This window comes from Protobothrops mucrosquamatus, unplaced genomic scaffold (assembly GCF_001527695.2).
Source record: "Protobothrops mucrosquamatus isolate PMUCROS unplaced genomic scaffold, P.Mucros_1.0 scaffold_127, whole genome shotgun sequence".
In the NCBI taxonomy this organism is placed as follows: Eukaryota; Metazoa; Chordata; class Lepidosauria; order Squamata; family Viperidae; genus Protobothrops; species Protobothrops mucrosquamatus.
In genome coordinates this window covers 85098-100091 of record NW_015386203.1, presented here as the reverse complement: position 1 = coordinate 100091, position 14994 = coordinate 85098, and the positions used below count along the sequence as shown (strand labels likewise).

Here is a 14994-nt window from a genome sequence, read left to right as displayed (position 1 = left end):
AAGAGGGAAAGTGCCTGGAACAAGAAGAAAACAGGTCATAAATTAAAGAATAGGCAGGAAATATTTATTTATTTATTGCTGTACATAGCACAACTTCACCATAGATGAAAGATGCTAATTTGGGACGGAAACTCCATTGTTAAGTGACATCGTCATAAGTCAAAAAAACATGTGACTGCTCTACTTAGTGATGACAGTTGCCATCATTAAGCAAGGACTGCATGGGTTTTCTATTATAGACCTCATGAGAAAATAAGCATGAGTACCCACTTGTAACTACCACTCATTCAGCACAGAACAAGTGTCATTAAACAAGGACCACCTCCTTTATTGCTTTGTTGATTTGAGGAGGAGGATATTGCTGGGAATGCCTTTCTCTTTGTACCCACATACCTCTTTTTTTGCCCCCACATACCTCCTCCTTGCACTCCTGTGCAAAGTACAGTATAGGTAGTTATTAATTGTAACAGGCAAGATACTATATCCATTGTATCTGTTAGTTATAGCTCCATTCTCTTTAGCTTGCTTTTTTGTGAATTATTTAATAAGTCAGACACACAGTAAGGTTAAATTAAAGCCAGTATTTTTCTCTGTTTGTCTTTTTCTTGTGTCTTTTAGTTGCCATCCTTAGACCAAAAAGCACTTGCTACTCTGCAATGCCTTGGTTGGTATCCCCAAATGTTACAGTTGCTTTAAAGGCCATGGAAATTAGAAAAGGCTAAGCTGGCTCTCTTTGCAGCACAAGAGGAAAGTTGTGCATTCCTCCAAGAGGCAACCTTTCCTCCCATTTGTTTTTCCAGTAGAGCAGGTGTCAATTCATATATTGTGCAGGTGATGGCAGGCATGTGCTATTTCAGGCCTATATTCAACAGAACTCATAGGCAATGCTCACGAAGCTTTGTTGCTATGCTACAGCAGTGACAATAGGGTCCAGGTTGCATTCTTGTGTTAATCCACTTAAAGTATTCATCCAATAAAGAAACAAAGCAAATAAAAAACAGTTGCAAATGTGTTTACTGTCAACACCTTTCTGAGTTAAAATTAATTCTTCATTGGGGATATTTGTTTCAGAGACAGCCCTACTGCAGCATCCATTATTTTACATAATACCTGCTTTTTATTTATTTCTTATGTGACTGGCTTATGAGAAGATTTCATACATTTCCTAAATTAGTTTGCATCTTTGCATCTCAGCTCAACTGCAAGACAAAGTAAGTTTAGTGTCAAACGTAGCACTAAAAATCTGAGGTCAAAGCCATACATCTAGAAGTGAAGCAGTATTTTGTTTGCCAGTGCTTGAATGAGAAAAATGAGTGTTAATATTGTCCAAACAATGGCAGGTCTAATAGCATGAAGGAAATTAGTAAAACATGCGGCAAATTTAGAAAGGCCCAACATGGCATAAGCTGTGGTGAGCACTTGTCAGGTACAAGAGGTCACCTAAAGTTGTAAATAGAAGTTGTGTGATGAAGACTTGATTTTAATGTTGAGTTTTCTTTACCAAGTTTTAGTAGGGTGATTGACACCATAAAGGTTAGGCAGATTCTGATACCATCCCAACCAAAATACTTCATCTGAATGAAGAGAGGGGAGCTATGTGTCTTTCTGTTGTTACCTATTCATTGTATCTGTTCTAATTTGTGTATGTGTGTGGTTTTGCTTTTTGTTTTCCCTGGGCAGACCTTACTCTCTGAATTAGGTGCTTGACTGAAGCTGATAGAGAATGGAAACATTTCCTTGGCAATGTCTCTGGGAAAACTCCTCCGTCGTGCCTCTTCCAAAGCATCTGATCTCCTGACCTTAAATGCCAGCAGCAGCTGTGGTGGTTCGTCTTCCATCTTGGATGGAGAGATTATCTATTCCAAGAACAATGTTTGTGTCCACCCCCCTGAGATGCTGCAAGGTGTTGTGGAACATCATCCAGGTGAGGACGGCTAGCAAACATCAAGAAGTCTCTTTAGGACTATGTGTGTAGCAGAATCTCTGAAGCCCTCTTCAGGCATCTAATGCTTGTAAGTGTAGAGGTAACTGGAGCATGCATTTCAGTTCTGCCCTGCTCCTCTCTGACTTCTCTTTGTTATCAGCAACATTCAAGACGGGTGTTAATGTATAAGACTAAATACAGTTGCCATTCTCTTGGGGATTGGAGTTCTGTACCTAGGTCAGTAGGGTTGCAACCAGTGGTTGGATTCAGCCAGTTCACACCAGTTCGGCAGAACCGGTACTAATTTTTTGTTGCCCAGGCCCAGAATGGACTTCCGGAAGCAGCACCCACGCAGAGAACCGGTTGTTCACATATTTGAATCCCACCTCCTTTTCAAGCCTTCCCTGTCAACGTGGACCATTAGGAATGAACTGTAACGTCCCTCCCCTCCATACTTACTTAAAATGCTTGAAGAGAGCTTCAGCTATTTACTTAACTTTCCCTTACTACCTATTTCATCTCTCGCCCTGTATACCTCCAGCTGGTATTGCCTTGTTTATGGATCCAGGGGGAGTGGCTAAATCTTGCCAGCAAGATAGTGTGTCTCAGCTATTCCTTGTCTGACTTTCCTAGTTCAGTGTAAAATATTTCCTTTCCTTTGTGTTTTTCTAGCTTGAGTATGAGGTGGCATATGCTATATTAGAACTTCTAAAACAGGAACCTCATTTTAGGATTAAAGTATATTAAGAAGATCCAGAATTAGATTTTTGTAATGTTTGTTTTGCTGTCATAAGCTTTAACACAAAGAAGAATCTTTTCAGCCAACAAGCATCATTATATGATTTTGCAAATATCAGAAAAATACAAATGAATTTTTTATTTATTTTTATTCATTTATATATCATATTTACGAACCAACCATGTCCCTCACAGAAGGACTCTGGATGGTGTACAATAAAATGTATACCTGTATAATACCCATTCTGCTGTTCACTTTGCAATATTATGCAAACTGAAGGGGAGAAAAACAAAACATTATTTTTATAATTAAAAAAAATACATTTAATTAAATGTTTTTAATTAAGTAAAAAAGTAAGGCAGGACTTGAACTCACAGTCTCTTGTATTCTAACCCAGTGCATTTATGGCATTTAGTATTCACCCAATTTGTTTCCAGGTCAGTGGCTGGTTTATAGCAGGCATATAAATTCAGAGCATGATGACTATTCCTATTGCATACAGTTAATGACGCTGTGCCTACAGCAGTAGAAGCCTCTACTATAATGACTAATTTGATTTATCAAAAGTCTTGTATTAGTAAAAATGTAAGTTAATGTTTTATATTGGTTCCCCAATCACTTGTGTGTAGAACCTAGGTAGAATTTGAAACAAATTCATATTTTCATATATTCTTTTGAATATGACATACAAGTAGTTCTCGAGTTACGAGTTGGTTGAGCTTAGTGACGGTTAGAAGCTATGATGGCACTGAATGAAAGGACTTGTGAACAGTCCTCAAAGTATTTATTTATTTGATTGATTGATTGATTTCTATAGCCACCCATCTCAACAAAGTTCTGGCTACTGCAATGCTCCTGTGAACAAAATTCAGACACTTGGCAGCCAGCTCACACCTGTGACCGATTGTAGCATCCTGCACAGGATCATCATTAGTGACCTTCTTTGCCAGCTTCATACAAGCAAAATTAATAGAAAAGCCAGCAGAGAAGGTTGCAAATCAGTTGGATAAGTCTTCCCACAGCCTCGTTGCCCTGAGCGTGTGCATATACACCCCACATCCTCTTTTCCTGGCCTTGCTGCTGTCGCCCACATGCATCCCTGCCATCTTTCCCCGCTTCCCTGCATCCACACATATCCACCCCACATCCTCTTTGCCCAGCTTTCTATATTTGCACACCTGCACATACCCTGCACCTTCTTTCCCTGGCCTACCTACTCTCACACACATGTACCCCACATCTCCTTCCCCCAGCTTCCCTGTGCTTGCACAGACACACATTGTGGCCTTTTCCCCTAGTCTCCCTGTGCTTGCACATATGCATGTACCTCACCCCCTCTTTCCCAGGCCTCCCTTTGCCTTCTTTCCCTGCCTTCCTGAGTTCATGGCGCACTGCATCAGCCCACAACATGAGCATGAACTGTGCCAGACCGCCCAGGGCCTCTCTCCCTTGTGGCAACCTCCACTCCCATGGAAGCCCTGTGCTCCTGACTGGGGACACCCTCCACTTCCTGATTAATGACCCATATGTCTTGGGACAAGTTGGATTGCCTGGATTCTCATTGCTAAGTGATACAATCACATGACTGTTGCATTTTATGACCATATCACTTAGCAGCGGCAATCCTGGTCCCAATTGCCATTGTAATTTGAGGACTCTCTGTGTTTCTTTTGTTTGGATTTTGATTACCTTTATAGCACTTGGCTTAGTTTCAGAGAAATGCAGGCTGCTTTTTGTGTTCAGAGGCCATTCTTTTATTATTATTAATAATAATCAGTTTCTGAGTGTTGCAAGACAGGACGTCAACAGAAGCTGACATTTTGGCCTTCTCTGGCATAGGCAGCTACAAAGTGGGCAAGTGATGAAACTTGCATTGCAATTCAGATTGCCTTTGACAGCTCATCAAGGAAGACCAGACCAAAAAAATCAATAATTATATAGGTCAGGGGTATTTTTATTGTAACAGCTCTAATAACAGGAGTTTGCAGATCAGAATGTGCTCCCCCTCCTTCTCTTTCTGTGAACTAAAGAGGGGCTGGTTTTCTCCGGTTATTTCCTTGGCCTGGGCTCAAGCCCTGCTTATCTGGCTGTTGCCTTGGTAGCAGGTCTCTCTACTGGCCATTCTCTGTGCTCTCTATAGACTTTTGTATCCTTGCAAGTGAAATGATGACATAAATATGAAAGGGGCAGAGGTTGGATCCTAACAGCAGAGTCCACATTTCACTTTGAAGTCATTGTGGTTAAGTGCCTAAACTTTTGGGATAGATGGCATTTTAAGAAAAACATTAGGGTGTATGGCAGCTTAATAACATTTATTTTAATTCTTACTTTCTTTTTAAAAATCCCAAAAAAGAATATTACAGGTAATCCTCAACTTACAACCACAACTGAGCCCGAAATTTCTGTTGCTAAGCAAGACATTTGTTAAGTGAGTTTTGCCCCATTTTACAACCTTTCTTGCCACAGTTGTTAAGTGGATTTGGGTTCCCCATTGACATTGCTTGTCAGAAGGTCGCAAAAGGTGATCACATGACCCCAGGACACTGCAATTGTTATAAATACGAGTCGGTTGACAGGCATCTGAATTTTGATCACATGATCATGGGGATGCTGCAATGGTCATAAGTGTGAAAAACCATCATAGGTCACTTTTTTCAGGGTTGTTGTAACTTGGAACGGTCACAAAATAAATGCTTGTAAGTCTATTTATCAGAAAGAAAACTGAAAGATAGTATGGATATTTTAATAAGAAAATTGGAAGCAAGAAATTATTTTATATTTCCCAGATATTTTGTGTACAGGGGATTTCAAGGAAAAGACTCTCAACCTCTGTGGAGCAATAGGTCAGCACTCGGCATGAGAATGAGGGAGTCTTCAGAAATGAAACAGTTAGGAAATGGGGTGGAACAGTTCCATTGCAGCCATTGCAGCCATTAGAACAGCTTGGGAAAGCATGCAGTGTCATCCTTATTCACCACAATATCAGCTACTTTCATTGATTTTAACAAGACTGCTGTGATTTTTCATCTTACAGAAGAAACGTGTCCCTTGTTTTTGACAAGGCTAATTTTGCAGCTAATGAACAGATAGGGAAAAAAATCGATAAAAATTCTAGCGATATGTATACAGGAGTTGTGAATGTATGCATGGTATTTGCTTCCTAAATACCTAGGTTGCACTTGACCGCAAAGGAGTTGCTCAAAGTAGCCAACAGCATAAAAAAAAGCATTAAGATTAAAAGAATAAAGAAAAGATGTGTACAACAATTTAAAGCAACAGCAGAAACAACAGTAGAAAGAATCAAGACTAATAACCTCATACCGAACTCCAACTGGGTTGTTCTGTGTGTTTATTTGGATAATAGGAAGCACATCATGAGGAATGAGTCAGTTAAGGTAGCATTGAGAAGAGGCCAGTCACTTGCTAGAAATTAAAGGAATAGCTGTGTTTCCACATCGTGGGAAGTCCAGAAAGCTGAGGGTTGGCTATAAGTCTAAGTCCCTGTCTTCTTTTGCAGGCTACTTGTGCTTGTACATGGAGAAGGATGAGCTGCTTGGAACCACGCTTATCCTGGCCTGGGTCCCCAACTCCCGTATTCAGAGGCAGGATGAAGAAGCTCTCCGTTACATCACGCCCGAGAGCTCCCCTGTCCGCAAGGCTCCCCGCAAGCGCTTGGCTGTGTGAGTCCCAAAACCGTAGGGATACGTCCGAAGAAGACAACTTGTCTTCGTTCGACTCTGGGGTTTCCTACACCTCCTGTAAAACTGACACAGTGTCGACCACTCCCTACACCGAGTACAGTCGGGGGGAAGTCTTCTTCCCCTGTTTAACAGGGTGTCGACAAGTCGGTGTACGTTGTAGGTGTCGAGGCTTCAGCCTGCTCACAGTGACTCAGGAATTTTATCGACAATCAGTTCTCAGGATGAACAGAACCGATTAGAGGAGTCCGTAGAGGAAGGGCTGGAGAGCCATTTGGAGACAGGAGAAGATGAAGGCTCTTTGGAGTTGTCTGCCGATGATGTTAGCAAAGATAGCACGTTTGACTCGGATTCAGATGCCTTCTCTTCTCCATTCTGCCTCTCACCCATAAGCGAAGCACTTGTGGAAAACGTTAGCTCTATGTTCCTGGTTAATGAAAACCGGTGAGTTGATGTTCCTGTGCTAATTGAACAAAGTCCAGTTCAAAACAAAATGGGCAACACCCATAAATGTAGTCACCCAATTCTAGAATCATCTGCTCTCTGTTATTAGCAGGGATGGCTCAGCGGTTAAAGACATTGAGCTTGTTGGCTGGAAAGCTGACAGCCCAGGTTCAAGACTGAGCACCACGCAATAGGGTGAGCTCCCGTCCCTGCCCCACCTAGCTCTTGCCCACCTAGCAGTTTGAAAGCATGCAAATGTGAGTAGATTGGGCACCACTTTGGTAGGAAAGTAGCGGCATTTCATGCGCCTTTGACATATAGCCATGCTGGCCACATGACTATAGAAAATGTCTTTGGACAATGCTGGCTACCTTAGAATCAGACATGACTGAACAGGGGAAAATTTTACCTCATGTTCAGAGAGGCATTAACATTAGCTTTCATTAGAGCAAATAGAGTGTGTTTACTCAGATGTAAATTCTATTGAGCTCATTAAAATTTACTCCATGAAAGGATTATAAGATTGTCGTGGAAATCTGTCTTAAGAATTCTACAGAGACATCAAAGCACTGAATCAATTTGTCATTCAACTTAGTGATTCCTTTAATGCAGTAGATAGAAGATCAAATACTGTCATTTGTGCTGTCAATTTATTTGTTTTGAAATGCCCATTTCAGTGAACATATAGTTCCAGATATTGGCCATACTTCTTGTCTGAAGATGCTCTGCTTATTATTTAAATATGTGTTTTTCATACATTTTCATAGCAAATATACCTAACTGGTAAAAAAGCTATTTAGAAGAGCTATAAAGACTTTTGGCAAGGGAAAGTGAGACCTTCTTGCCTCATCATGCTTGCCATCTTTTTATCTTTCTCCTTTAATGTGAGAATTGTTGAGTGTGAAGTGGCATACAAATTTAATAAATTGTTATTATTTACACAAAAATGTGAAATCACAGCTGCCAGTTCTTTAGCTGGTGTAGGCATCAAGTTCTTCCTAAGAACCTAGAATGTTGTAATATATCAGTGTTGGTATATCTGTGGATTTTTGCATTGTGGCCTTCTGTAATTGACAGATAGAATTTTAATTAATGCACAGATTTTCTACGTGCTGTCCAAGATCTTTTGGTATGGCACCATGTATGCCAATAATTGGGACTATCAAGCTGGTTTTTGCCATAATCTTTCCATTTCGGTTTTCAGGGCTTGATACTTTCTGATCTTCTCCAATTCTTTATTTTCTTGTCTATTTCCTGCTATTGCCATATCAATTATCCATACTTCCTTCTTTTCAACTACAGTTAAATCTGGTGTGTTATGAGCAAAGTCCTTATGTTTGGAAATTCCAAGCAGTTTTAACCTACTCATTTTCAGCTATTTTTTCAACTCCATGTTCCCACCAATTTTTCATTATTGGCACATGATAATTTTTACAGATGTTCCAGTGAAGCATTTTGGTGACTGTTATGTCATTGTTTGTAGTCAGTTTGTGTGATCTTTTTGCATGAACTGAGCATATGATCTATTGTTTCTTCTGCCTCTTTGCACAATTTGCACTTTGAATCATTTGACGATTTTTCAATTCTGACCTTGATTGCATTAGTTTGAATAACTTGCTTTTCAGCAGCCAAAATCAACCCTTCAGTTTCTTTTTCAGTGTTCCAGTTGTAAGCTATTGATCCACCTTCCCCTTGATTTTTTGTAGAAATTAACAATGTACAGAGAGTCCTCAATTTGTGACTGATTGTTTAATGACTGTTTGAAAGTACAGTTGCCTTGGAAAGGGCGCTTTATGGCCCATAAAGCACTTCAGGTTGTTGTAAAAAGTTGAGCTGCCCCTCCCATCACGTGATTGTGATCTGGTTGCTTGGCAACCTGTCCACGCTTAAGAAGCAGTGATCTTCCCCAGAAACTCATGGAGAATCCGGTAGAGAAAATTGTAAGCTGCTGCTATCTGTCAAAGAGCTGAGATTCCCTCCTGACAGGCACCTTTTTCAAAGCAAAATGGCTCCCTGTCAAAAGGGAATCTCAACTGTGTGTGGAGCTGTGATTCGCCGCTCCCCCATCCCACAAGCTGCCATTTGAGGGTGAAAGGCCTGCCTACAGAAGACAAGGGGACTTCTCCAGCAGGTTTCAGAAAGGAAAAACTGAACCCATTTCTGCAGCCCCCTCATGCATGGAAAGGACAGGAATTCTGAAGGGCTTCAAATCCTGAAGATCCCAGCTCTGTTCCTGCAGCCTGCCAGAGTAGTTCTCTTCCCCACATTGAGGGGAGACAAACTCCTCTGGTGGCTCCAGAAATAAAGTTCAAATCTTTGGGATCAGAGCTTCATTTCACCAGTCCACTGCAGGTGTTCCCTTCTGTGCATGGAGTTGAGGGGAAATCCTGCAGTGGGCTACAGAAAAGAAGCTTGGATCCTGAAGATTGGAGCTTCATTTCTGTACCCAGCCATAGACGGTCCCTTGTGGGGAAGTTCCTTATGTGGTTGCATTTCTTATTAATCACATTTTTTAACTTATCTGTGCTTGATATTATCCAGTTGTAAAATGCTCAAATACTTGTAGGCTTCATCTTAATAGTTTGGCCATTTGGCATTTCAATTCTATTACTGTTCATGATTTTACCCCAATTTATTGCTAGTGTAGCACATTTCTCTAGCCCAAATTCCATTGCTATACCTAAAAATCCTTATATTTGTCAGTGACTGGATTTCGGATTTTCCATAAAGCTTCATATTATCCGATATATAGCCAATGTGAGATTCTGTTAGCATTTTTTGCTGTTTGGTAGCCAAGATTTGTTTTCTTTAAAAACATTGAAAGCAGGAACATAGTAATGACAAATAATAAGGGTGATAATAAGTAACCCTGAAAGATGCCGTTCCTAATGTTGAGAATCCCACTTTTTTCATTTCCAATCCCCAATTAGTCTTCCATTGCTTCATTATTTTTTCTATAAGCATTCCAATGTTTTTACTGATACTAATTGTTTCCAAATATTTGATGGTCCATCTATGTGGTAATGAATCAAATGCCTTTTTATAAGCAAACCAGACCATTGGGTTTAACAAAAAAAAACGGAAAACGTTAAGAAGTTTTGGTAAAATAGTTAGTCTTTCATATAGACATACTGAAACAAAAAACATATTGACTAATGGGGTAGTGGTGCAACAAAGGATTCGTGAAACTACATTTTTAACTTTTTAATTATTTTGAACAGATTTTTTCTTTTCTTTCACTAGGAAACAAGGTGACGAAAAGGAAATATTTCCTTCTGTTCCACTGGAAGGATGTTATGTTATTTTTTTCCTAAATAATCTAATAAATAATCTAAACTGTAGTAAATAAAAGCAGTACTGTAGTAATATTACTTGCTATTATGCCTTTGAGTAAAGTAAACATTGTAGGCTAGTATGTTATTGGCCTAGAGTTTCCTGGTGTTTTCCCTTTCATTGGGTCTTAAGTTATTATGGTTATTATTATTATTGCACAGTCAGCCAGGTATTCAGACTGGATTTGGCATTTTCAACCACCTACTGAGTCCTTCCTAAGGACCTGGGATAAGCAGATGTTGCTGTTTGATGGTGTTAAGGGTATTGTTGCAGATTGTACAGCAAGCTGCCTTTTGTGATTGACTAATGTTGATTTTGTCAATGGTGATAGTGTTCAAGTGATGTTCCAGTTGTTTAGGGACTGTACCCAAGGCATTTTTTGGCACTATCTTTGCTTTCTTTTGCCACAGTTGTTCTATCTGCAGGTCTTGATATTTTGTGATTTTTCCCCCCAGTGTTTTTTCTTCTCTTCTGCTGTCTTCAGGTATGCCATGTCCACTATCCAGACTTTTTTGTCTTTGTTATCAACAATTGTTAAGTCTGGAGTATATGGGATAGGTGCTTATCTGTTAAATTCAAAAGTCCCAGACCATTTTAGCTTCTTCATTTTCTATTTCTTTTTATATTTTATGGTGGTATTATTATTATTATTATTATTATTATTATTATTATTATTATTATTATTATTTAGTAGTATTAGTATTATCATCTTTACATGGAGAATAATTTCTATATGGCTGTCTGGATTCCTTTGTAATTATAAGCAACTATTATTTCAGGTTGGAGAAATTTTGGTTCTGTGGTACAACATAATTCTTATTTTTATGAAAAAGATATAACCATTATATTTCACCACCTGCATGTTTTTAATGAGTTACATTCATTATGCTGTTACCTGTGTAACTTTAAAAAGAGTTGTACTGTATGACTTTGGCTCATGAAGCATTTTGCCTCTTCTGCGGGCCTTCTTGTTTCTTCCCTTTGTGTTGCATTTTGTAACTTCTTGTCTAATCAAGAATTTTGAAGATCGCTATTATTTGCACACCGTTCTGAACTATTTTGATTATATAAATACTACCCAACTATGTAGTCTAGACAGCCAGTTTTATAAAAATGACTTAGCTGATTTCTCTCTGCTTTCCTCTAGAGCTACAGTGCCGTGGCTTGGCATATTATTGTTTCAATGCTGTGATCTCCTTCTAATATAATTTGCCTGGGGTGAACTGAGCATCTGCTGTTCTAGGGTGAAAATGTATATTTTATTTGTAGAATGTGACTGAAGCCACAATGCTCCAATTTAGTGCCAGGTCATACATTTGCCTGTTTGTGAATTTATTCACGTTCGGTGTAAGAGGCGAGTGCCCTCATGCGGCCTACCAGTTATATTGCAAAATGGATAATTGGAAATGGGGTTTTTGACACAGGCTATAGTTTTTTCCCCAAAGCAGTTGTTCTAAGACCTTCCTGATATTTGTTTGGCAGCAGATTGCCTTAGTTTATATGATAATAGTCTTTGAAATGCCAAGGGAGAATATAAAGCTTGCTTATTTGAAAAGAATGAAAATCCATATTAAACTAAGAATGTAGTTGATTAACAGCCCATATAGATAATTCCCACAATCTAAGACTATAACCTAGACTAGGCGTGACTTGGATGCTATCTTCTTTCCATCCTATCATCCATTTTCTCCAAGTTTTTTTTTTACCAAATAAGTACTTTTGATTGTCTTAAAAACGTATACAGGTAGTCCTCGACTTACAGTTCGTTTAGGGTTACAGTGCCACTGAATAAAGTGAGTTATGACCATTTTTTCAGTTACACTTTTTGCAACATCCCCATGATCATGTGAACAAAATTCAGATGCTTGGTAGCTGGTTCATATTTATGAGCATTGCTGAGTCCCGGGGTCATGTGATCACCTTTTGCGACCTTCTCACAAGCAAAGTTGATGGAGAAACCAGATTCACTTAACAACCAGGTTACTAACTTATCAACTGCAGTGATTCAGTTAACAACTGTGGCAAGAAAGGTTGTAAAATGGGGCAAAACTCACTTAACAAATGTTTCACTTAACAACAGAAATTTAGGGCTTAATTGTAGTTGTAAGTCGAAGACTACCTGTATACTATTTTTGAACTTCAGTTGGGTGAATAAAGAAAGATGTTGGTGTGGTGGTGATGGTGGTTGGACTGGAACTAGGGAATACCCATATCCTAATCCACATTCAAAGCTGGAAGCTCACTTGGTGACTAGCTGATGGGCCCAGTCACTCTCTCAGCCCATCCTATCCCCCAGGATTAAATTGTTGTCAGGGGAAAAACAGAAAAATGTGCTTTATAGGTTGCTTGAGCTTATGAACGAAAGATGGACTATGAAAGATGGAATGTTATTTAATACTGTGTGGTATATTTCTCATGGCCAACATGGCTGTTTTGGCTCTTTTGAAAAGAATGAAAAACAATTACCATGCTCCCTAATAGGTGAGTTTTAAGGAAAAAAATATTGGGAAGTAGCATTGAATAGATGAAGTCTTGTTAATTAGGGGGGTGATTTTTCCTGTGCTTCTGCTGAACATTCAAACTGGCTGAAGATGGTAAAAAGATTTGTGTTGGAACAGACTAAAGGCCGACTAATATTCTTTGTAATGTAAGACTTTTTTTAAAAAAAAAATCCCTATAAAGATGAATGAGCTAGATCAGTGATGGCGACGCCCACCAAGTGGGCCATGCCCACCTGGCACCCAGCAATAAATAAGTGGGTTTTGGGTTGCAGTTTGGGCACTCGGTCTCTAAAAGGTTCACCACACCCACCAGGCAGCCGATGATGCATAAGTGGGTTTTGGGTAGCAGTTTGGGCACTCGGTCTCTAAAAGGTTCGCCATCACTGCCTTAGACTGTTGGGGGGCCGGACTATAGTTTGAAAAAAATTAATGATTATAGAACAATGTAAAATCAAGTATAAAATGAAAAAATGAAAGAAGAAAATGAATTGGTTAATTATTGAATGAGTTTTTCAGTAAAGGAAATATACAACATTTCCAGTGAATCCACACGTTTTGTTTGGGAATGCAACTACTGGTTTTTCCGCAAATAGTTTTTGAATTGTGGGAAGATGGCAGAAGTTTTCCTCCCTCACTTGTTTAATGAGTGTGTCCAATTTTACTTCAAATGCTTTCAAATGTGAATGCATATCATAGATGAGCTTCCCCTTTCCTTGAAGTTGCACACTGAAACTGTTGAGTAGCTCTGTTATATCTGTCAGAAAGGCAAGGTGCCATTTCCATTCAGCATTTCTTGCAGACGTCTCATGACTCAAACTAAGTAATATCAGCAATGCCAGAAGAGAGGGGGTTTGTGGAATGGAGAAGAGGAGGAGGAGGAGGAGGAGGAGGAGGAGGAGGAGGGCGGTTGTGGGTTCCTTGGTCCTCTCTGAGCTTCGTGGCTTTCTTGTAGATGTTTCATGACCCAAACTAGGTAACATCATTAGTTCATTTATTATCCCACTTTGGGTCCTGAAACAACTGCAAGAAAACCACCATCCTCAGAGACACACACACCCAAGGACCCTTCATTTTAATCCTAAACCAGAAATATTCTTGATTGGCATTCCGGACCGTCTCAGGGCAGATGAATCTGCTTGGCAGGACCTCATTCCTCTTTCCCATGGGACACATCCCAATGCCCCCATCCTTCCTCCACCCTTTCCTGGACCCTAAAGGCCAATGAAGTTTCTCTCAACCACCAGCACTGACACTTCCGGTTCCTCTGAGCTGCTCCACCACCTCCGGCTTTGCCTACCTCTCGGGGCTTCACCTGAACGTGGCACACACCCCGTTCATGGATCGGGATGCTCCTTCAAAGGCCGACTGTGTCCTCCCAGCGGCAGCAATGGTGGAGGCTGGGCTCGTGTCCCATAGCGCCTAGCGAGGGACCCGCCTCAGAAGAAGCAGCAGCAGTGGCGTCGTCATTACCAGACTTGGCTGCCCTAAGCAAGGCCGAGGCTGCAAGCAAGACCTAAACCTCTCAGCCCGGCCCTGAAGCAAAAACGCGAATAAGCAAGAGGAGGAGTGGAAGGGGCCATGGCCAAAGCGCGAGCGTGCCCTTGGTTGTGTGAGGGAGAAACTGGGAAAAAAATCTTCTTCCACCAGCTCGCCATCCCGCCATTGGCTGGGGCTCTTGCCACCATCCACCCACTCTCTGCTCGCAATTGTACGGCTTGCCTGGGAGGTTGAGGCGGGCTGGATAAAAAGACAGGTCGGGCCGCATGTTGCCTGCGGGCTGTAGTTCGAGGACCCCTGACTTACACCTAGTATTTACTAATTTAGGGAGCTTGAGATCATATTAAAAGTTCCCCTGTTGTAAGAACAAGTTATTACCTACTAAATAAGGCAGGTGCTGAGAAGTGTCATTGTTTATGCCTAATTTTCTTTAATTTTAAGATCAATAACTTAGTTTTTGTTTTGATATGCAGTAGCAGAATTTATTTTTCCCTCTCCGTAGAAGTTTGATTTGATTGTAATTTGTCCAGTTCCATTGGTTATTTATTCTTGAGGTGTTTGCCCAGCACAGCATTTGCATCATTCAGGTTCCAGATATATCTTGTTCATCTTGTCACTCCCACCATCCCAAACCCAGGTGCTCTCTTTCATGGAGATATATAATAATAATAATAATAATAATAATAATAATAATAATAATAATAATAATAATAATAATAATAAAGTTGGAAGGGACCTTGAAGGTCATCTAGTCCAACCCCCTGCTCAGGCAGGAAACCCTATACCATTTTGGACAAATGGCTGTCCAGTCTCTTCTTAAAAACTTCCAGTGTTGGAGCATTCACCGCTTCTGGAGGC

The 14994-nt window shown here is 40.2% G+C and overlaps 1 protein-coding gene across 1 annotated transcript in view; it reads left to right on the top strand.

The window, feature by feature from the left end:
• Window positions 1-1685: 1685 nt before the first annotated feature.
• The window catches only part of TBC1D16 (TBC1 domain family member 16), a 55070-nt gene continuing 41761 nt past the window's right edge, over window positions 1686-14994 (top strand). Inside the window, 4 exon segments of the mRNA XM_029284423.1 lie at window positions 1686-1924; window positions 6181-6333; window positions 6336-6487; window positions 6525-6805. Coding sequence (XP_029140256.1) covers window positions 1744-1924; window positions 6181-6333; window positions 6336-6487; window positions 6525-6805 — 767 coding nt within the window. The 5' untranslated portion in view covers window positions 1686-1743.